The sequence below is a fragment of the Aplysia californica genome, unplaced genomic scaffold (genome assembly GCF_000002075.1).
Source record: "Aplysia californica isolate F4 #8 unplaced genomic scaffold, AplCal3.0 scaffold00151, whole genome shotgun sequence".
NCBI classification, from domain to species: Eukaryota; Metazoa; Mollusca; class Gastropoda; order Aplysiida; family Aplysiidae; genus Aplysia; species Aplysia californica.
Genome location: NW_004797421.1, coordinates 1,300,729 through 1,324,953, shown reverse-complemented (window position 1 = coordinate 1,324,953; position 24,225 = coordinate 1,300,729). Strand labels below are relative to the sequence as shown.

The following is a 24,225-nucleotide window of genomic DNA, read 5'->3' as shown; positions in this document are numbered from 1 at the left end:
TCACGTTTATCACAAACTGACAAAGTCACACACACATTTCCCCGTCCCATCAAGGAACCCGTACAGGTCTTGTGTCACAGATTGGTAGATCTAAAATATGTAGGTCCCCGTCTTAGCAGATATCTTGAAATCACTGAAGGATGGGGGGGAAAAAATGAATCTGTTTGGTTTTTTCAATAAACAGTAAAAATTCAAAATTGCTGTTTTTCAGTGTGGTTGTAGACGACCAGGTTGTGGTTTCAGATGTGTTGTTACGGTCAGTATAGTACAGTCATGGTACATGCGGTCGGGTGTCTGTTTTTCCCACCAGTTTTACGTGCAGAGTTTTTCAATTAAATGAGCTGTCGAGCTTTCACTCTATAAACTCTCTGATCAGTTGTTCAAATATCCTTATTCCCACTAAAAGAAAAATTTGTACTGGACCTGAGTTTTGTGGGAGTTCCATAGAAATGTTGACTTGTCTGTTTGGGTGAGGATATTTAGAAACTTGGAGGAAATGTTTCAAGTTCTGTTTGTTTGAAAATGAGTTAAGGCTGCCAGTTGCCCAGAATGTTCCTATAGTCTGTCTAGCTAAACCCTAGTCCCTGTCTCTAGCAACTCATTGTGTCCTCCAAAAGCGTGTATTCGGTTTATTCCTTTGTTTTGAAGGAGTGAAATGTGTCTTTTTAGTGTACTTAGCAGCCCTGTGTGTGTGTGTGTGTGAGTGAGTATGTGTGTGTGGGTGTGAGCATGTGGGTGTGAGCATGTGTGTGTGGGTGTGAGTATGTGTGTCTGTGTGTGCTTGAGCAGTCATAAGTGAGACATCCCTCACCCAACTCAGCCTTCCCCGTACCACCTCACAACCCTAACCCCTCTCTCTCACACACACACTCACACGCGTGCGCCCACACACACTCAATTTGTGACATTGTATATTTTGTTTGTCGCCTTTTCATGACTTTTTGTTTTGTTTTGTTTTTGCTGTGTGGAGAACAAGTTCCACTTGCAGCAGTTTTGTTTTTCAAGCAGCATTAGTCCCAGTTTTGTTGATAACATGGACGTTATATACCCCCCCAACACCCCCTCCCTCCCTCCCTCCTTTTCTATCCTATGTACTGCATTTATACAAATCTCCAGTGTAGTGTGGGCTAACCTGTGTGTGTGTGTGTGTGTGTGTGGGGAGAAAGTGATAGTGGGACTGATCCCTTAGTTGTCTGTGGTTCATTCGTCAGTGTGTGTGTGTGTGTGTGGAGGAAGTGAAGTTGACGTTGGTTTATTCATGTGTTTGTGTGTGCGCATGTGCTCATCCGCATCCCCCATCCTGTGGTCTGTTGGAGTACTAGAAAGAGTGAAGCATTCGCCGTGGTGGACGGCCACTTTTTTTCTTGTGCTTTCAGTTTTCTTTTGTTGTTGTGAGTGAAACTTGGCGGGGTCAAAAGGAGCTCAAAAACAGCATGGCCGTCCCTCCGTCCTTTTCCCTTGTAGTGGTCAACGCTAGAATGTCCGTCGTGAATGAATCGTGTTTGGAGAGAGAGGGAGAGACATGCCTTCTTTGGGAGGTTCTGGTTTGGTCTCTCCTCCTATCGCAATCTTTTCTCTAGAGTGTAGTTCATTGTCGCATCAGTGTCGATGTCAAATCGAGGTTGTTGTCACATCGGGACTTGTGTGTGCTGGTGACACATTGGTGTGTGTATTTGTGTGTGTAGTGTGAGTGTGGGTATGTCTGTAGTGTGTGGATGTGCAAGGAGGCTCCTGGCCTGCAGTCTTGTAGTTATAAACCTCTTCTTTGATGACAGCTGTCGGTTGTTGACAATTGTAGTACAAAGGACGGAATATTTGAAGGGCGTATCTGTATGTGTGTATGTTTTGTATGCCCGTGCAAGCATGAGAAACTTGTAGACGTTGGCTGGTGTGTCAAAGACACAAGTGATTATGTTTTAGTCCCACTTCAAGCATTTCATGTACATACTGTTTCTGTTTGTTTTTTAAATTTTACTTTGATTTTGTTTTAAAGATCAAAAAAAGAGATATAACAATGTTGATGGTAGCTTGCGTTTGTTGTTGTAACCAGAATTAAGATCCTCCCCTTCCCTCTCCGCATTGTCTTTGTGCACACGACTCCTTCATCCTCAGCTGTGTTACTCTGGCACCGACTTGACGACCGCGTGTACTGAACGCGTCCGTCCACGTGTGCTGTGTAGTCCTTGTGCGTTGTGTGGACTGTGTCTCCTGCTCATGTTCAGGGTTAGATTTCCGAGTTGTTGGGTCCTGAGACCTCTCCCTGTCTTATGGTTGTGTCTAGTAAAGAGATTTGCGAGATGTTTCCACACGTGTCAGTTTACAAATCACGATCGACCTCATTCGTTCTCAACTTCAATGGAAAGTGAGCCTCAGGTATTACAAAGCAATTAACGTTCTCGTCCTACTCCTTATCTAGTTTAGTCGTCAGGTTGTGTGTGCTCCAGTATATCATGGATGGTGGGGGACAAGGCGTAGGTTTCTTTGTCCCTATATATAAATAAAGTTGGCCTTAATGACTCCCCCTCTACTTTCATCGACATGTGGCTCAGCTACGTGGATCTGTCATTCTTATTGAGGACTTCTTCAGGTTGTTATTGAAAATATTTCATGTTTTTGTGACAAATACAAATTTTCTGTAAGTTAAACTAGGCCAGCAGATATTGGTTGTTTTGTTGAGGGTTTTTTTTTGGGGGGGTGGGGGTTGTGGAAAAAAGGGAAAGTTAAGAACAGTTAAAAGACAAAAGTGTTTCTAGTGTTGTGATGGGGTTTCTCAGTTTTGTTATTTTCTTGTCATAAATTTTTTAGCACTAGAGTAGTAGAAGCTCCTATGTCATGCGTGAAAAGATAAGTCTGGTTTTTCTAAAAGCACTATCAATTTTTTCTTCTGTCTTCCTGACTAGATCAAATCCCGTAAGCCCACTAGGCTTTCATCAAATGTTTTCTTTTTCATTTTTCAATTTATCTCCTGAAAAAAACCCATCTGTCTTTTTCTCCCTCAGATTCAGGGATCAGTCTGCAGACCAATTTCCTCTCTTTTCCTGTTGGTCATGGTACATCTTTTTCTCAAAACAGCATTTTTCGGGATAGCCCCCTTGTGCTTAAAAGTAAAAGCGACTATTTTCTCCCCCTTCGTTTCCCTAATGTTGATGGTCCCATCCCCCCCCCCCCCCTCTCTCTCTCTTTGTTAGACCAACAATTTTCTCCCCCTCCCTTTCCCTGTTCATGGTAACCCCCTCCACACACCACCACCCTTGAGCAACCTCCCAGATGTCTATCTGTTTTGAGTTTGTGCCCAGGACAAGAGCTAGAAGTTCTTTCCCCCTTTGCCAAACAGCTTGGTACACCAGTGTGTGTGTATATATAATAAAGCCTCTCTCTCTCCTGGGAGGTATACAAGTATACGTGTATATATACATATATCATAGCCTCTCTCACTCTCCTCGGAGGAAGGACTGTGCCATCTTTTTCTCAGTGTCTGTTTTATGTTTTCTGTGTTGTATGTGTGTGCGTATTGTTGTCATATGTGTAAGTGCAAGTGTGTTTGTGTGTGTGTTGTTGTATAGTAGTGTGTGTGTGTGTGTGAGAGTGGTATGCAAAATATGTGACAGACCAAAGTGCTGATTTTGTTGACCTGTTAACCATTGTGTGTGTGGGTGTGCGCGCATGCCTTTGTGTGCAGGCACATTGCACACAGGTGTGTGTGTGTGCATGTGTATGTGTGTGTATACAGGCATATGTGTGTGTGTGCATGTGTATGTGTGTGTATACAGGCATATGTGTGTGTGTGCATGTGTATGTGTGTGTGTGAGTGTGTGTGCATGCACACAGGTGTGTTTGTGTGCATGTGTATGTGTGTGTATACAGGCATATGTGTGTGTGTGAGTGTGTGTGCATGCACACAGGTGTGTTTGTGTGTATGTGTGTGTATACAGGCATATGTGTGTGTGTGAGTGTGTGTGCATGCACACAGGTGTGTGTGTGTGTGCATGTGTATGTGTGTGTATACAGGCATATGTGTGTGTGTGAGTGTGTGTGCATGCACACAGGTGTGTTTGTGTGCATGCGCGTGAGTGTGCATGGGCGCACTATGCTAGCAGGTGGTCACAAAATAATGTACACACACAGTGGGATGTTGATGGATGTGAGAGTGTGTGCATGTGTGTGTGTGTGTGCATGGGTGCACAGGCATGCTTGATGCTAGCTAGTGGTCACAAAATAATGTACACACCCAGTGGGATGTTGATGGACGTGAGAGTGCCCTGACAGAACACACCACCTTCTCTACACGGAGCTTTAACGCCTGTCCTTCTAGTTGCCATACATCGCCGTGGTCTCTCCAACACTCCTCTTGTCTTTGGTTGTTGCATTTACTATCTCTTCTTCTAGCATGTTGGGTGTTTTCTTATTGGAATCTTCACGAGCCAGTCGTTGTTGTTCTCGTCGTTGTTGTTGAGAGTTTGTTCTCTTATCATTTCTTTCTTCCAGAACTTCCTAGTGGGAGAGAAAACATCTTTTCTAGCTGAGAGGAATTTGGGGACTCTGACTTTGGTTAGTGCAGTAGGTTGGAAGGAGAGAAAAGATTACCAATTTGTGAGAGAGAGAAACTGTTTAGAGGAAAACTGTTTTCTCAGCATTTTTCGCTTTCCTTTTAATTTTATTTTTTTCTCTTCCAATGTATTGTTTGTGAGGAATTTGAGAGGAGTTTTTTGTTTTTTTAAATATAAATGCGACTTGATTGGCGTTTCTTTTGGATGAGATGTTGAAAGTTTTGAGATAAAAGTTTACAGTGCTCTCCCATGTTTAGCCGTAGTTACAACTGCTTCCAGTGAGCTAGCAGAATTATTTTGGTATTTTTTAATTATAATTTTTTTTTTTTTTGCTTTTCAGAATGTTTTTGTTTTTGTAGATCTTCTACAAAGTTTTTGAGAAGACTCAGCAAGCGGGTATTTTTTTGTTCTGTTTCTTTTTGCTGTCATGTGCTTATGTAACATATTGTTCTCATTTCTTACAGATCAATCTAGCGTATTTGTCATTTTAAAAATGTCTATATCAACATAACAAATAATAAATTTAAAAATTAAAAAGAAGAAAAATTATTAACCAAAAGACTTGCTTTTCTCTCCATTTTTGTTCCCGTCTTGTCATTTCGTATTCTGTTCTGTCAATCATCTTGGGGAAACATCTTGGGCCCTCTGTTCAACAAGACACAACTCTCATCATTTAAGTGGGTGGTTGGAGGGTACTTTAATGTAGTTTGCTCTTTCTTTCCTATTACTATCAAATATCTGTTGTCCTCATCTCCCTTCCTTATTTGTGTATGTTACTCTCTCATACTCGTAACAACTCTTGTGGGTGGTTGGTGGTTGCTCTGGTGTGGTTTGCTTCTTCTTTCCTATCAAACATCTATCGCCTCTTATCTCCCCTCCTTTTTTTTGTGTTTGTTACTCTCCTCTTGTAACACTTCTATTCTTCAACACTTATATGACCTTATTGTGTTGCAAGTGCTGTAAAACTCTTACTAAAACTAAACCATTTCCCTTCCTTATTTGTGTTAAAACGCATGGACTGAAGACCCGGGTGGATGGTTGGTAGGTGCTCTGGTGTGGTTTGCTTCTTCTTTCCTATCAAACATCTATCGTCTTTATCTCTCCTCCTTTTTTGTGTTTGTTACTTTCCTCTTGTAACACCTCTATTCTTCGGCACTTATACGACCATATTGTGTTGCAAGTGCCGTAAAACTCTTACTAAAACTAGCTGAAGACCCAGAAATACCCCCAAAACCTCGAGGGTTCGTCAAGGGAGCGCCAAGAAAACGGAGAACAAACAGAAACAGCAGGAGAGCACTCAGGAGTCATGACCTGTGTGTGGCCCGCCCCCCTTAGAGAGTCAGGAAGTTATAGGCCGAAGTTCTTCCTCTGAAGATCTCCTGCTGTCCGCTCGCCCCACGAGTTTTCTCCCACACAGCTGTGGGTGGTTGGCGGGTGCTCTGGTATGGTTTGCTTCTTCTTTCCTATCAAACATCTATCATCCTTATCTCCCCTCCTTCTTTTTTATGTTTGTTACTCTCTTGTAACACCTTTAATCTTCTGGCGCTCATATGACCTTATGCAGTTGCGAGCGCTGTAAAACCTCTATACCAAAACTAAACTCTCACACAGCTGAGCTTGTTTACCCACGGCTGCAGTCTCATGTCTTACTGTTAATGGACTCATGGTCATTTTTTTTCAAAAATGCGAAATATAAATTTTCCGTTATACTCAATAGTCAACAATAGCCAACCCATACCGGAAGTGCTCTTTTATTTGAAAGTGTAGACAGTGTCTTCTACTTTCACTTTCTAAAGCACAAGAAGCACAGCACCAACTCTTCTGTAAACAAGAGGAAGAAATGACGATTGTGGTTCAATAGATCTTGGGCCTGCCAAGAAAAGAAAACTATAAAGAGAGCTTGATTTTTTTAACCAGACTTGTTTATTTGTAAGTATTGTTGTGGATTTAAGTTGAATTTTAGCTGTCAAGTTATTTAGATCTAGAATTTAGACTAGAATCTAGAGATCAAGTCAAGCTGTTATATAAAAAGCTATTAGATTAGAGATCTAGATCTAGATCTAGATCTAGATCTAATATTTGTAAGAATTCTACACCTTATGCTGATTATGGTGCAAACCAACACAAGCAGAAAAAAGTTAAACATTAACTGTCAAGTTTTATAGATCTAGAATCTAGATATCTATATATATCTAGTTGTGGATGTACAGTATCTGTACAAGGGAGAAAGCATGTTTGGATTTGGAAATATATGGATTAACACAAGCAGAAAATTATGTAGGCCTATGCAAGGTATGTTTTTTTTTCTCAATTATTTTCTAGTTAAATTTAGGACTGAATAGCCAGAAATGGCATACTTAGGATGCTCTGAAACCAAAAATTCTCAAACAGAAAGGGGATGCTGTCCCCCTTCAACCCCCTGCCAGGGCCCCCGAAAATCCTCGAAAAATGACATCAGCCGCTGGAAGCTCTGAAGGACATCTTGAATTAGAGACATGGATTCAACTTTTGATTGAGGGAATTATTTTTAGGATCAAACGACTAAGATAAAATAGGGATGGGAGCATGGACAAAGTAATGGCTATGGTGTGACAGCGGTGCTATCGGCTGACCATCGGAAAGACACATTTATCCGACATCGTTCTGGTGATCATCGGTTTCCGATGGTGTGTGGGAACCCGACATCATCCTGATGGTGGGTTGTCATCGGAAACCGATGGTAAGTCGGTAACCAACATCGTGCCGATGGTGGGTTGTCATCGGAAACCGATGGTAAGTCGGTATCCCTCATCGTGCCGATGGTGGGTTGTCATCGGAAACCGATGGTAAGTCGGTAACCAACATCGTGCCGATGGTGGGTTGTCATCGGAAACCGATGGTAAGTCGGTATCCAACATCGTGCCGATGGTGGGTTGTCATCGGAAACCGATGGTAAGTCGGTATCCAACATCGTGCCGATGGTGGGTTGTCATCGGAAACCGATGGTAAGTCGGTATCCAACATCGTGCCGATGGTGGGTTGTCATCGGAAACCGATGGTAAGTCGGTAACCAACATCGTGCCGATGGTGGGTTGTCATCGGAAACCGATGGTAAGTCGGTATCCCTCATCGTGCCGATGGTGGGTTGTCATCGGAAACCGATGGTAAGTCGGTATCCAACATCGTGCCGATGGTGGGTTGTCATCGGAAACCGATGGTAAGTCGGTATCCCTCATCGTGCCGATGGTGGGTTGTCATCGGAAACCGATGGTAAGTCGGTATCCAACATCGTGCCGATGGTGGGTTGTCATCGGAAACCGATGGTAAGTCGGTATCCAATATCGTGCCGATGGTGGGTTGTCATCGGAAACCGTAGGTATGTCGGTATCCAACATCGTCCCTACGTTGGATAGTCATTGGAAACTGGTTGTGTGTAGGGATCCAACAAAATCAAAAGCTGGAGACTTTATGTTCGATATTTCAGGAAATATTTGACAACAGTGAATAATTTTTGACCGTACTATTGTACGTACATTCCTAACTTCAACATTCTGTCAACCAACAGCCTCATGTTGTGTCTGAATTCATTGCAAGCGCTGGATTTGCATCGTTTTGCCTAATACACGTGTGTTCAGTAGGGGGTAAATATCACGCTTAGAATCTAAGTTAGATATTTACTATCCAAGAGTGAAGAATAATGGTTACATGTACCGTACTGTTTCGTGTAATTTTTTTCATGGGTTGTCTGGTGAGAGTCAGGGGCACTAAGCCCACAAAACTCTTCCCCTTAACGATTTACACAGCTATCTCCCTTTGGACGTCATGCCGTAAGCACACGCTACAGTGCTGAGGTAAAAAATTCGTGGCGCAATGCATTTTCAAATTTTCCTAAACTATCAAAGCTTTTGCACAATGATTTGTATCACTTTGTCTTAAGAGATCAACAGTTTTTAAACACTTGTTAGCTGTATTTTTTAAAAATTATTAAATGAGTGCTAATAAAACAAATTAAAGTGGGTGATTTCGACAGATTTCGAAAGGCTTGTAACAGCTGGAGCAATATAGCTATAAAAAAAGCAAGTTCGTCATTTTCATCTAATCGCGACATTACGCAAGTTTTAAGAACCTTAAGTGCAAAAAAGTGTGTTCACATTAAAATTAAGATTCTGTAACAAGTTTTGCCACTAAAGAGTGTCATTAGTGAGCTGTAGCGTACCCAGGCAGCAAGGCTTCCTCGGCTGACTGTGCGGCAGTGAGTCGGCAGGGCGGGCAAGCGGATTACTATGTCCAACTGTATTTCATTCCCCACATTTTGTAGCTCATCCCGAGTATTTTTTATCCCATCCCCAATATTTTCTAGCTCATCCCAAATATTTCCCAGACTTTTCTATCTCATCCCCACTATTTTTTACAATCTCATCTACAATATTTTCTAGCTCATCCCCAGTATTTTCTAGCTAATCCCTGATATTTTCTAGCTCCTCCCCAGTATTTTCTAGCTGATCCCTGATATTTTCTAGCTGATCCATAATATTTTCTAGCTCATTCCCACTATTTTCTAACTAAGTCGGTATCCATCATCGTGCCGATGGTGGGTTGTCATCGGAAACCGTAGGTATGTTGGTTTCCAACATCGTCCCTATGTTGGATAGTCATTGGAAACTGGTTGTGTGTAGGGATCCAACAAAATCAAACGCTGGAGACTTTATGTTCGATATTTCAGGAAATATTTGACAACAGTGAATAAGTTGCGCCACAAATTTTTGACCGTACTATTGTACGTACATTCCTAACGTTAACATTCTGTCAACCAACAGCCTCATGTTGTGTCTGAATTCATTGCAAGCGCTGGATTTGCATCGTTTCGCCTAATACACGTGCGTTCGGTAGGGGGTAAATATCGCGCTTAGATTTCCTTAAAATACATTATATTACTATCCAAGATTGAAGAATTATGGTTACATGTACCGTACTATTTATTATTTGGTGTATTTGTTTTTCATGGGTGGTCTGGTGAGAGTCAGGGGCACTAAGCCAACGAAACTCTTCCCCTTAATGATTTACACAGTTATCTCCCTTTGGACTCAATGCCGTAAGCACACGCTACAGTGCTGAGGTCAAAAATTCGTGGTGCAATTTATTTTCAAATTTTCCTAAACTATCAAAGCTTTTGCACAATGACTTGTATTACTTTGTCTTAACAGATCAACAGTTTTGCAAACACTTGTTATCTGTATTTTTAGAAAATTCTTTAATAAGTGCAAATTAAACAAATTAAAGCGGGGGATTTTGACAGATTTCGAAAGTCTTGTAACAGCTGGGGCAATATCGCTATAAAACAAAAAGAGAGATTGGTTTGGGAAGGGACGTCAGGACTCTCTTGAATACCCTCCCCTTGTTTTGTGTTTAGTATTATCATGGTGGGTTAAACTGGGGTGATTTGTGCATTCTCTTTAGGTGGGGTGTTGGTTTTTATCGTATTGATCAATGAGATCAAGGGGCCGTGTGGTTTATAATTCGCTGTGATTACCAGACAAGCCAGAATCACGTGAAATAAGTAAACAAACTCAGTGTACCCTAGTGAGTGTAGGAGAATGAGAGCACGGGGGGTATATAAACAGACGGCGAAGGTTAAACTGGCCTTCCGAGCCACAACTAAAACCTAGTTTGAGCAGGGATCGATGCTACTGGTGGGTCGACACAGTGGATGGAGCTCCGGACCTGTACGACCCACACTCATCGTTCCCCGCTCGAAACAGTGAGTATTGAAACCAACGTAAATAGACTAACGAGTAGAATCTAGGATTAGATAGCAATTATCCTCTCATTACATAGATCTAGGTCTAGATCGACTAGATCTATCACTATACGGTAGCTTAGCTCTTGGAACGAGACCAAGTCTGTCAACGTTATTATAGACTTAGATCAAGATTGTACTAGACTAGACTAGACTAACTAGACACTTGACTAGATCTAGACTTATGACTCTTCTAGATCTGGACTCCTATGACACTTAAGACTCTTGATGAAAGTTACTCGAGCCTGCAGCTGTTGTTTAGATCCCTGTCGCTTACCTATCTGTATGATGAAGCAAATCTCACTGCAGTGTGTGTTGAGATCTAGATCTAGATGACATTATAGTGTGTTGTTTTAAATTTTATACACCAAGTCACCAGACACATTGTTGACTGTGCCTAGATCTAAGACTAAATAAATCCAGAGCCAGTTGTGTATCTCTGTAAACAGTATTTTTCTAGACGTGTGGAGATAATCCAGTGCACACTACACAGATAAATTCTTGTTGATCTCTTCAGTTTTATCTCATTGTACATACTATTTTCATTGATCTCTTAGGTGCAATTGCTGGCCCAGGACCCTCGCAGCCCCCCTCCCATGCTCCCAGTGAAGCAGATCCAGAGTCTCTGACTGCTGTGCTCTACAACAACAAAGTGATGCTGACCAGTCCAGTATTGCTGAAGGTAATGCCTCTCTCAATGGAATTGAATAATAGACTAGGGCTACTACTACTACAATTTATATTGATGCTAACACCTGCTTTAAATTTCTTGATTCATTTACAAAGCAGAAAATAATCGATCTTACATACTTTTTAGCTTTAATTATTCGACTTGAAAAGAACCATGAGAGATGCTGCACCACACTAACTTGTATTGTTGAAGGTGATGCCTCTCAATTAAATTTAATATTATAGCATTATAGTTCAGTGTGATGCTGATTTTTGCTTTAAATTTTAAAATTCCGTTACAAATTACAAAGAAGAAATATCTATTCTGAATACATACTCTTTAATTATTTGACTTGAAAAGAACCAAGAAAAGAGAGATGCTGCACTATCGCAGTGATGATCTGTCACAAACTTGTCGTCACATGAAAGTGAATTTCTTAAACTGAGTAGGTCCATATAAAAATACAGCGATGCAAAACGAAAACAAGAGGTGACAGAATGATGGACAAAAATTCTGGCTTCTTGTTGCAACCTGTCAACTGTAAAGGGATCACGGAGCAAATTATTCACAATTGGTGATCATTAATCACTGGTTTATTTAAACTAATAGTGGTCATTTAAATACAGTGGTGTACAACACTATAAATTTCATTATGCAAGCTGCACACCTTTAAATCGCTCTCTTTTAATTTCTGTATCTACAGACGAGGATGATGCCTTAGGGGTGACCTTCATAGAGAATGTGACAGTGACAGCCTTTGTGGTGCCAGAAGGTAAGGGTGTGGAGCTGACAGCTTTGCGAAGTTGAAGGGCCTGAAGTGCTTCTGCAAGCTCAATGATGGCCTGCCTTGCAACAGCCAGTTCGAATCAACTGCTTTTGACGATCTGCGTTTGTCTTTTGCTGGTATGACACGAGAGGAGCATAATATTTTTTGGACGCGTTTTTACGTAATTCAATGATTTACTATTGTAACATAAAAACAGTCATAACTTCACATAGAAGAGAGGTATTTCACTAAAATAAAAAGCAAACTGTCCACGAATGGCACCTCTATGCTGTGGTATCAGCATTATTTGCTTCTATGCATTGTCATCATGGAAAATAGCATTGTCATCATGGAAAATGTGTTCCCAAAGTAAGCAAAACTTTAAAACCTGTTTTCTCAAAATTTGACACTCGAACCCCTGTTCGCTTTAAAATGCCATAACTTTTCACAGAATGCCCCAGTTGCTTTCAAATAAAGTACAAAATGCTCGGAAAAGATGTGTCTTTTAAAATATATGCCAAAAAAGTTCATTTTGAAATTTTGCACCTTATGAAGGGTTTTCTCAGAGCCACACACGACTTCTGGCGCTCATATGACCTTATGCAGTTGCGAGCGCTGTAAAACCTCTATACCAAAACTAAACCCCCACACAGCTGAGCTTGTTTACCCACGGCTGCAGTCTCATGTCTTACTGTTAATGGACTCATGGTCTAGGTTTGGGGAAATTGTACTAACATATATATATATATATATACACCTTGGTGTTGATTTTATAAGAACATAGTACCGAAGCAACACGTTATCACAGTGTGCAGGGGAGAGCGAGGTGCCCGGTCGATTCGGTGGTTCGGCTTTTGTAGATCTATGCATTTTTTACGGAAAGCCCTATTACCTAACCCTATTACTAGATCTATTAGTGTTGTGAAAACTTCAACCTCTACAGCTCAGGCGTCAAAAGATGCTGGAAAATAATAATACGCCCTGAAGTTTCATAATTTATTTTTATACAGAATAACACAGTACACAGCCAGTAGTTTTTATTTCATCGAGTTATAAAAATGGCCTTCGTATAAAAATTGCCTTGTTTTCAGAAGCAAATTTTAATAGTTCTAGTTCTACCGAATCGATTTTCACGCGAATTCAACTATTTTGATGATCTTTCTTTTCCTTTTAAAAAGATGTAGATCTAGGCCTGTCGGATGTGGCAGTGCGAATAACACTGAGTTGTTTAGATCTAGATCTAGACCCATCAAAACACGAGGCTTCGTGGCCGATCACAAAAGTCTACAGGGATTATCGAGGCCGATTCGCCCTGCTGCAAGCACGTTCACTAAACTGCCTACTAGATAGAATCTACTACCAAATATTCTCTACACGATCTTTCCTACTACTACTACAAGGCCTACTAGCCTACATGTACTACTACGAGACAGTACAAGAGAGTGTCACTCAGGCAAAGATAGTGTAACTTTGACTCGGCCACGTAGTGTACACACTTTTTATACCCCAAACTTAACCCGGAAGTCCATTCGGAGGATTTGACCTTTTCACTTGACCAAAGTGTGCCAAAATGGTAGCCTAGCTTTTGCCCCTCCATGAAGGAAAAATCTGGCCCTCATTCAAACCATTGGGATTGAGCAAAATTTTGCGTATTGTGCTTTGTTCTTTACAATATTCATTATGGTTATGATTTATAAGTTGTACACTGAGACAAAACCGTTCTAAATGAGAAAGGTGCACCATTATAATGAAAGTGGAACGAACTCAGTTGCCTGAAAAGGGTAGTTTGAGCATGTGTGGCCTAAATAAGCTAAACCCCCCTCCCTTACCTTATTTAGGCCATATGTGGCCTAAATAAGCACTCCCATTTTTTTTTATCTCATCCACAATATTTTCTAGCTCATCCCCAGTATTTTCTAGCTAATCCCTAATATTTTCTAGCTCGTCCCCAGTATTTTCTAGTCAATCGATAATATTTCCTAGCTCGTTCCTAATATTTTCTAGCTGGTCCTCAGTATTTTCTAGCTCATCCCCATTATTTTCTAGCTCATCCTCAATATTCCGCAGTATTTTCTAGATCATTCCCATTATTGTATAGCTAATCCTGAAAATTTGCCAGTTTTTTCAATCGCATCCCAAATATTTTCTTGATTATCCCAAGCTAATTATTTTCTAGCTAATCCTCATGAATTTTTAACTCATCTCCACTGTTCCCCAGTATTTTCTAGCTCATCCTAAGTGTTCCCCGGTATTTTTTAGCTAATACCAAAGAGTCCCCACTATTTCCTAGCTCATATCCAATTTTTTCTAGCTCTATCCCCAGTATTTTCTAGTTCCATCCCCAGTGTTCCCCAGTATTTTCTAGCTCATTTCCAGTATTTTTTAGCTCCATCCTCAGTATATTCTAGCTCAACTCTAATATTTTCAACATCATCCGAACTATTTTCTAGTTCATCCTAAATATTTTATAGCTCATCCCCACTAATTTCTAGCTAATCTCTTGTATTTTCTAGTTAATCCCTAATATTTTATAGCTCATCCTTAATGTTTTCTAGCTGGTCCTCAGTATTTTCTAGCTCATCCCCAGTATTCCTCAGTATTTTCTAGATCATTCCCAGTGTTTTCTAGCTCATCCCGAAAATTTGCCAGTATTTTCTAGCTCATCCCCAATATTTTCTGGCTTATCCCAAATATTCCCTAGCATTTTCTAGCTCATCTCCAACATTTTATAGCTCAACCGTAACATTTTCTAGCTCATCCTCAGTATTTTCTAGCTCAACCCTGATATTTTCTAGCTAATCACTAATAGTTTTCACCTCACCCCAAGTATTTTTTAGCTCATCCCTAATATTTTGTAATTAATTCCCAACATGTTCTACTTCATCCCCAATAATTTTTATCACATCCCCAATATTTCCTATCTCATCCCCAGTGTTCCACATTACTTTTTAAAAAAAATCTAATCCCCAATATTTTAAAAAATCTCATCCACAATAATCTTCTGGCGCTCATATGACCTTATGCAGTTGCGAGCGCTGTAAAACCTCTATACCAAAACTAAACCCCCACACAGCTGAGCTTGTTTACCCACGGCTGCAGTCTCATGTCTTACTGTTAATGGACTCATGGTCTAGGTTTGGGGAAATTGTACTGACTATATATACCTTGGTGTTGATTTTATAAGAACATCTTGAATTAGGCTATGGTGTGACAGCGGTGCTATCGGTTGACCATTGGAAAGACACATTTATCCGACATCGTTCTGATGTTGGATGATTATCGGTTTCCGATGGTGTGTGGGAACCCGGCATCGTCCTGATGGTGGGTTGTCGTCGGTTTCCGATGGTGAGTCGGTATCCAACATCGTGCCGATGGCGGGTTGTCATCGGAGACCGATGGTGAGCCGGAATCCAACATCGTGCCGATGGCGGGTTGTCATCGGAGACCGATGGTGAGCCGGTATCCAACATCGTGCCGATGGCGGGTTGTCATCGGAGACCGATGGTGAGTCGGAATCCAACATCGTGCCGATGGCGGGTTGTCATCGGAGACCGATGGTGAGCCGGTATCCAACATCGTGCCGATGGCGGGTTGTCATCGGAGACCGATGGTGAGTTGGTATCCAACATCGTGCGGATGGCGGGATGGTGAGTCCATATCCATCATCGCGCTGATGGTGGGTTGTTATCGGAAACCGTAGGTATGTCGGTTTCCAACACCGTCCCTATGTTGGATAGTCATTGGAAACTGGTTGTGTGTAGGGATCCAACAAAATCAAACGCTGGAGACTTTATGTTCGATATTTCAGGAAATATTTGACAACAGTGAATAAGTTGCGCCACGAATTTTTTACCGTACCTTTTTTCAGCCGGGAAGAAAATTTTACCACCCGTAGCCATGGCCAGCCATTTATTCAAGGTCAACAAGAAAACAACACTCATAAATCCAACACACAACACTATTTAGTAGCGCATATATATATATATTCATCAATTATTTATTGTTGTACCCATAGCAAACAGAATGGAGAATAATAGGGTAATAATCCCCACATAATGAATCCCACAAAATCAGTGACATTGACAGTAGTAGTAGTAAGTTGAGCGTTTCAACTTTGGCTTTCAGTCTAGTTTTATCCATTTTATCCATGATATAGAAGGAGGCCTAATTATCAAATTTCTACCCATCAACCTTGACAAAAGTGCAGCAACACTGACAGCACTAAGCCAGCGGGACAGAAGAAGATACAAAAGAAACCACATTGTCATAAAAGAATTACTATATATGATAACTTACTAATTATTCATAAAATTATATTTATTAAGACTTTTTTAATCTCTCACAACAAACGTGAGTGTGAGTGTATGCGCGTGTGTGTGTGTGCATGTGTGTTGACACACTGAGACCACGCTTCACAACCAAGCTGGACATCAGTTGTATGAGTTCTAACCACACAGTATGTGTACGCGTACTCGCGAGCGCGCGCGTGTGTGTATACACGTCCGTGTGTGTCTGCCTGCAAGCGTGCATGCGTGCGTGGGTGTGTGTGTGTGTGTGTGTGTGTTGACACACTGAGACCACGCTTCACAACCAAGTTGGACATCAGTTGTAAGAGTAAGAGTTCTATCTAACTACCACACACGGTTCATCCACTCCGCGTCTCTGGCCTCGGTGGGACGTGTAGGACCATCGTACAGATCTGTACCGCGGTACGCTGCTGTATGTGGCACACCGGAGACAACAATTTATCAACTTGGCTAAACTCCTAAACTCCGCTCAAAATGTGTTCAAAAACACACAAAAAAGTCTTTTTCACAAACACTCTTCTTCCTCATTTTTCCATTCATTGTATGAGATAAGAACAATAAAAACAAGCATCATGTAACTGCATCAAGAACTCGAGGAAAAAAAAAAACAAGAAGAAAGAAACAATTAAGAAAATTAAAACAGAAAAGTTGGTTAAACGAGAGATCAACATCTGAGGGAAATGAGAGAAGTGGCTACAGGAAGCGTAAAGGAGTGACATCCTTCTGATTATAGCGTTTCAATATAATACAAGAAAACGTTCCTCACACTTTCAAATGCAAAAAACATTTCTTTCAAACCCAGCAAGCAATGCCAGCGTCAGAACTTATACTTCAGTTTGCAGTCTCTAACTAACTAACTAACTAATCCTCCACAACTTTTGGTTGTTATCACACCTAGACAAAACATTCAACATTTCACATCACGGGTGTCTCCGAGAACACAACAGACGTGCGTGCTGATGTGAGGAAAGTACCAAGCCATGGATTCCATCAACTGTGTAAGGGTTAGAGTAGTCAGTGGTCAGTGGTGTGTGGTGGGAAGGGGGACGGGGGGCTGGAAGGCGTTCTCCGGTCGCTCCCAGAGCCTCACTGCTGAGGTATAACGTAGTACCACTTGTTGACTGCAAAACAAAAAAATAAAACAAAACAGCATAAGTATTTTTGTCGTTCACTTTTAGGAAGTCAAGCAGCTGCATAACAAAGAAAGTGTTGGATTGGAACCCACAGGGTAAAAAATCAAGGGGAAGACCACGGGGAACCAGGAGAAGAGTCACAGAAATGGATGTACAGAAAAGTGGGAAGACATGGAGTGACATCAAGCGACTAGCCAAAGATAGGGAAAGGTGGAAAGTGTTTGTTCGTGGCCTATATCCTGGGTGAAAAAAGGCAATGATGATGATTTTTGTCATTATCAGTCGAATCAGTACCATCTATCTCTCCAGAAACATATTTAAGGAAGTTTTAGTAAAATTTTTACTGCACTTGCAACACAATAAGGTTATAGGTGCCGAAGATTAGAAGTGCTACAGGAGAGTAACAAACACAAAAAAGGAGAGGGAGAAAAAAATAAGGACGATACATACTTGATAGGAAAGATGGAGCAAACCATACCAGAGCACCCACCAACCGCCCACAGAACCACAATGAAGAAAAGACAAGCAAATCAAAGACGCAGACATATATATATATACATATATATATACATATATATGTATATATATATTTTTTTATTTAATATATATATATATATATATATATATATATATATACACACACACACATATTTGAAATTATCGATCCAAGCAGTATTTATTTCTACATCTTTTATTTCTTCCTTACCACATATACACGCGCAACCCCCCCCCCCCCCCCCCAACACACAAACACAAACTTTTCACATAGGCATGTAGGCTACACAGATACATTTCCAGATACACACACACATATATGCAGCTAACACACACACACACAACACGTGTCACTTACTGTCTTGACTCTCTGCTGCTGCTGGTCCCACTGCGGCCGACTGAAATAACACACAGACAACACAATAGTTTATTATATATATGGGAATGTCTACAACTGCTTCTACTACTACTACTGCTGCTAGTAGCCTACTACTACTACTACTACTCTACTACTACTACAAATGCTACTACTACTGCTACTACTATTACTACTACTACAACTACTACTGCTACTACTACTACTAACTACTATTACTACTACAATTAGTATTACTACTTCTACCACAACTGCTACTACTACTACTGCTGCTACTGCTACTATTACTACTACTACAACTACCATTACTACTACTACTACTACTACTGCTACAGATACTATTACTTTTACTACTACTACAACTAGCCTACTACTACTACTACTACCACCCCTACAACATGAATTGTAAATTATCAATCACGGCACTATATATGTCTGAGTAAAGAGAAGCACATCAATGTGACAGTCATCATTTAGTGTAGGGGAAAAAGAAAAGACAGGCAGACAGACAGAAACGACAGAAGGAAAGAAAGGAAAACTTTTAACTCACTTCAGACGGGTCACACAACAGTTGCGTGACGTCGCGGCGGGTCTCACAAGCCCTGCGTGACCAACTTTGGAATTTTTTTTTCGCTCTACAAATCACGCACGCATCGCGAGACCCGCCTCGTACCCTTGTTTGGCCAAGCCTGAGCTACTTAGACTTCGTTTCGTATCTCTGGGGCCGGTAGTTTTTAAGTTATTGAAGGTGAAGGACAGTGACCCCAACTGGAGTTGAACAGACCGGAACTCGCGCTTTGTTTTTTTCTATACAGCTGATAGTAATCCGACAGTGGCGTCGTAGTAACGGTCGAAGAAGTCGCATGAACATGAATCACATAATTTCGCCGTTTTCTATACTTCTGTGCGTTTTATTAGTTCTAGTGTCTCAGAATATGATGTGTCTAATGGTTAGGATCCTGGATATGTACCCGAACACGGCCTGAGTCGTAGTTTTAGGGCTAGATCTAGCACTAGTACCGGTGTTGTTTTTCGCGCAACGAAATCACAACGTCGTGCCGTACATCTGTCGCATGTAATTCAGTGTATGGGTCTGAATCAATGCACAGACCAGCTTTTATATTTTCACCAAACACTCGCACATGTATACAAATCAAACCAGAACACTTTGAACTTTTATTTTTGTTGTTGCAGTGAATTTCATTCTTCTTGTCACGTCTCTGGAAATTTTTCGGAAAATCAAATTCATGCCAATTTTTAAAAATTCATACAAATTAAAGTATTAGACTTACACAACTTAAGTTTTTTGTATTAGATTAAGCTTGAATGTTACTTTACTGTGTCAAAAAATGATTACAATATAGGGTAATTCTGAGAGTTGTGGTGATTTATTGAAATACCCCCAAAAACGCCAGTCTTCAACGCTTGTGACTGGTGAAAGGGCCCAGTCGCAAGTGAGTTAATACAACCTACCAGTAGCACCCTCCAACCACCAGCTCGCTTCCCACACTGCACAACATTCCCAAACTTCTCTTGAAACAAGCCACCCATAAGTACCTCAGCAAGACCGGTTCCATTTATGGTCCTTATTTACTGTAACAGTGACTTACACAGGTGTCTGAGCTGTAACGGTTGCACACAAGAAACCCAAGTTTATTCCCTAAGTGGGAAGAATTTTTATTGAGTATCTCAGTCTGTCTGCTGAGATGTTGTATCCCTCTCAGCACAGGTTGGCCTTGACAGGCAGGGTCGAAGCCTATCTCCTAAATTATCTAAATAATTGTGTCGATGAGGGCGTAAAAAAATTAAAATGTTACTTACTTCCTCCACAACTTTCTCAGCCTGGGCTCCGTCGATGCGGAACGGGCTGTCTTCTACACTCACGTTTTTTCTGAGGGGAAAAAAACAAGGACCAGTTTTACAGGACAGCTGAGCAGAGGAAAGAGAAAGACATTCACACATTACATGTTAGAGAAAAAAAGAAGCACATCCACCCAATAACTGCCATTTAACGCAGGGCAAGTGTTTAGACACACAACATAAGGTAAAATACATCCAGAAGTAGGACCTACTAGCAGCACCCTCCAACCACTGACTGCTTCAATGTGAAGCACAAAGCAACACAAAGAGCCGAAACGCTTCAGTGCAACGTCACCTCTCATATAAGAGTCTACACAAATGTGACAAAAATTTTACAATTGAAATGAAAAGAACTGAAAAAGTTTGTTTGAGTAAAGAAAAGCACATCCACACAATTATTTATGGTCATCAGGTGTAGAGAAAAAAAGAGTAAGACAAACAATCTGAAACAGGACCTACCAGTGACACTCCCCCCTCACCAAAACATGCTGACATATAACTCTAGGAAAGACCAGGTTATACCAGAGCATCCACATATCATCTGTACATCGGTGACACAGCTGGAATGTTGCAGCAACACTGGGTAACTGGCAGGCCATGCACTACAAACTATCACATGATCCCACTGCTCACAGTTTAGTTTTAGTAGAGAGGTTTTATGGCGCTCGCATCTAAGGATGAGCGCCAGAAGAAGAAGGGGAGATAAGGACGATAGATGTTTCATAGGAAAGAAGAAGCAAACCACACCAGAGTACCCGCCAACCACTGCTCACAGAGACCTTCACAGGATACTAAATTAACATCAACAACAACTTCTCAGGGTTGCTATAGGAACAACTGACTCTTTCTCTCTCTCTTTCTCTCTCTCACACACACACACACACACCCACCTGTTGATGGCGCTTTCTCCTTCCTTCCCCACCAGATCCTTCCACTGGCCGTAGGTCTCATCAATGATCTTCAGAGTGTATTCCTGGTAGGGAGGAAACAAAACATTAACTTGTCCATCACTTTAGTTTTAGTAACAGTTTTCAAATAGATCCTGTAAGTGGTGAAGATTAGAGGTGTTACTAGAGAATAACAAACAAACAAAAAAAGAAGGAAAAAAAGAAGGAAAAAGAAAAGAAAAGAAAAAGAAGGAGAGATGTTTGAAAGGAAAGAAGGAGCAAACCACACCAGAGCACCCACCAACCACCCACCACTTGTACATGATATAATTATATATGTTGTCTTGTTCACACTGGCTTATATTCATATGTCAGGTACGGGGAAAAATCATAAAATACAATGTATACTGTCAATGCATCATTATAATAGGGGGTTATTGATAAGAGTTTTATGGCACTTGCAACACAAATAGGTCAAATAAGAGAAGAAGACGACAGGTGTTACTAGAGAGTAACCCACATAGAAAAGAAGGGAAAAAAGGTAAGGACGACAGACGCTGGACAGGAAAAGTACAAGCAAACCACACCAGAGCATCCGCCAACCACCCACTTATTTCCTTACAATTGGATTTTAACCGTTTCGCACTTACAGCGCCCGTATGCGCCCGCGCCGGTGACCCCCGCTCATCCCTATAGCGCCCGAATGCGCCCGCCACGGGGGTGTTTGTTTCGTTGCTGCGGGAGGCTTCTACTTTTACTATCATCAGAAGTTTAACTTAGCTATCTTTATTGAGGAAGAGTTCCGGTTTACTATGGTGTTATTCTTGTTTCGCTAGCACAAAGAGTCACTTTTTGAGCGGGGACAAAAGTCGGAGGAGATTTTAGTTGTAAACACGCCATCATGTCTCTAGGATGCATGGGCGCAAAGCTGCCCGATATGAGTACGGCAAAAACAAAATAAAAACACCCAAAGAAAAGTCTTTTAGGTGCTTTCAAGTTTCCACCAGAGGCTTCAATCTCTGTGAATGTGTTGTATTTCTTTTGTGTGGATTACCTCTTTGTCAGTGGCAGAAACTTCGTGAGTTGAAGAAATGTAGTATACGAGGTCTAGATCTAGATCTAGACTCGGAATCCAAGACACGCATCTCAGAAGACCTCTCATATCATTTCATACTCTTCTATTCCACTTATAATTTTGTACTAGTAATTTAGCTCATTCATTTTCCTTTCAGAAAATACTATTTTCATAATTTTTGGTTGTGTTTGTGATTTTATACAATTTTTTTAGTAAGGTACCCCTTCAATTTTCGTGGAGTTGTTGCCCTTGTCTTAAGGATGGGGGGCCACAGCTGGCCAAGCCTGCTAAGTGCGAAAGGGTTAAACGAACAGCAAAACAGCGGAGAAGAAGACAAAAAGAGTGAGACCCTCACCTTGTCCTTGGCTTGTCCTTCAAAGGCAAACTGGTTCTCTGGCTTGTCGTCGGGCACTTTGTAATACTTGAACCACTCGTAGGTCGCCTGGACAAATGGAGAGAAGGCTGATATATGTATATGTCATGAACAGAATGTTAGAAAGACAAAGGAGGGAGATGGAGAGGGGGAGAGAGAGAGAGAGAGAGGGAAAAGGAGAGAAGAAGAGAGGAGGGAGAGAGAGAGACAGAGACAGAGAGAAAGAGAGAGAGAGAGTGGGGAGGGGGCGGAGAAATAATGTCATCAACAGAACCAAAGAGGCAGAGATAAGATTATTTAGAGGAAGGTAGAACACTTCATGCACAGAACAGCAAGAAGACACAAACTATCTTTCATTACTGTACTGACAACATCTGACATTTTATGCAGAAGCAATTCATGTATTTGTTGCATTAAAAAGAAGAAAGAAAAAAAAATAGAAAGAAAAAGAAAAAAAAAACTATTTGAGAAAATAACTCTTCCATGAGTTTGCAGCACATTTCTTACAATGGTGATCTCCCTTCCCTTATACTTCAACAAACCCGAGACATAATATAATAGGGTGCTTTTAATATCATCACTATCATACTAAATATCATTATCATCACCATCTTTAATATCATTCTCATTCTCAATTTATATCAGCATTATCATTATTATTATCATCATTATTATCAGTATCATTATCATTTTCAATATCCTCATAACTTATTATTTTTTTCAACATCATTATATGATCATTATTATCATTTTCATCATTACAATTATTCTTACCTTGAGGAGCCCAGGGAACTGCTTTTCCACATCATCAATATCTGTACAGAGGAAAACAACAACAAAAAATTAACCAACTTCTTGTCAGTTTGGGTTACAGAGAAACACTACGACTACTTTCTGCTGAGCTAAAAATAGACAGAGACTTGAGAGACAGACGGACGACAAAAACAGAGTAGGAAGCAAAAGTCGCCAGCTCCAATCATCAGCCAAACTGACGATACTTTGAAAGTTAGTTGTGGACTGGGGTGTCTGTGGACTGCCTGCCCACCCTGAGAAGAGGCATGCATGTTGAGGATAGGAGGGTATAAGGATTTTCATGAGATTGAAAGACGTAACTGCCCTATGACCGTGTAGTTTCGGTAGGGTTCACGTATGGAAAATTAGAAGACAGAGATTTTTTTAAAATTTTCACACACACTTGAATTCATGTTTTCACAATTTTTAAGGAACTTTATGAAACGAAACAATTTGTAAAATGTTATAAGGGGCCCTACTACACTGTAACACATGACACTGGGCGACTCAAGCTGCTAATTTAGAATATTCTTATAAACAAAATAGCGTAAAACGTGAAAAGAAAATAGCATGAGAAAACAAACCTGGTGTAGAGTATTATCAAACAATACTACGCCTAATAATACTGACTTTGTCTAGCAAATATTTTAAACCGTCAGTAACCCAGTAAAATTCTCCCTAATTAATGGATGATGATTTCTGTGGACATTTTTTTTTACTTCAATGAAACATCCCCCACAAGCTGGAAGAAATACTGATTTCTCCGGTCCCAAAAATTTGACAAGTACACGATTCTGCCACAATGACCCTCACACAATATTATATATACAGAGACATCCATCTTCATTCCCACTCACCGTTGATGGAATCAGCCTTTGGGTCGGTCACATCAATGGCCAGAACCTTCCAGTCTGTCTCTCCTGTACAAAACAACAGTACAGATGTTAGTGTTCAGTAGGAAGCACCAGCAAGTCCACATGATATAATACACACACACAATAACACACAATTTTTGCTAGAGATTTATTTCTGCCTCTCACACAATTACACACACAGTTTTTAAGTTTTTGCCAGAGATTTCCTTCTTCCTCATATATACAGCATGTCCCTATCATAACACAGCCTTCCCTGTGTATATAGTTTTTTTATAACACCCCCCCCCCCCCCC

The 24,225-nt window shown here is 40.8% G+C and overlaps 1 protein-coding gene and 1 long non-coding RNA gene across 3 annotated transcripts in view; one reads left to right on the top strand and one right to left on the bottom strand.

Annotated features, from left to right (window-relative positions):
• Positions 1-6,316: 6,316 nt before the first annotated feature.
• Positions 6,317-12,254, top strand: LOC106011631. 2 transcript variants are annotated; one of them, XR_001184789.2, is made up of 3 exons: positions 6,317-6,476; positions 10,881-11,005; positions 11,697-12,254. It is a non-coding gene; the product is annotated as an uncharacterized LOC106011631 (long non-coding RNA). The 2 variants fall into 2 exon arrangements; XR_004858487.1 differs by lacking the exon at positions 6,317-6,476 and adding an exon at positions 9,999-10,284.
• A 3,466-nt stretch (positions 12,255-15,720) lies between these two features.
• The window catches only part of LOC101854862 (inorganic pyrophosphatase), a 32,934-nt gene continuing 24,429 nt past the window's right edge, over positions 15,721-24,225 (bottom strand). Inside the window, exons 6-12 of the mRNA XM_005097303.3 lie at positions 23,915-23,977; positions 23,040-23,080; positions 22,248-22,334; positions 20,821-20,903; positions 19,892-19,961; positions 18,053-18,092; positions 15,721-17,187 (exon numbers count right to left, since the gene is read on the bottom strand). Coding sequence (XP_005097360.1) covers positions 17,153-17,187; positions 18,053-18,092; positions 19,892-19,961; positions 20,821-20,903; positions 22,248-22,334; positions 23,040-23,080; positions 23,915-23,977 — 419 coding nt within the window. The 3' untranslated portion in view covers positions 15,721-17,152. The remainder of the gene's footprint in view (positions 17,188-18,052; positions 18,093-19,891; positions 19,962-20,820; positions 20,904-22,247; positions 22,335-23,039; positions 23,081-23,914; positions 23,978-24,225) is intronic.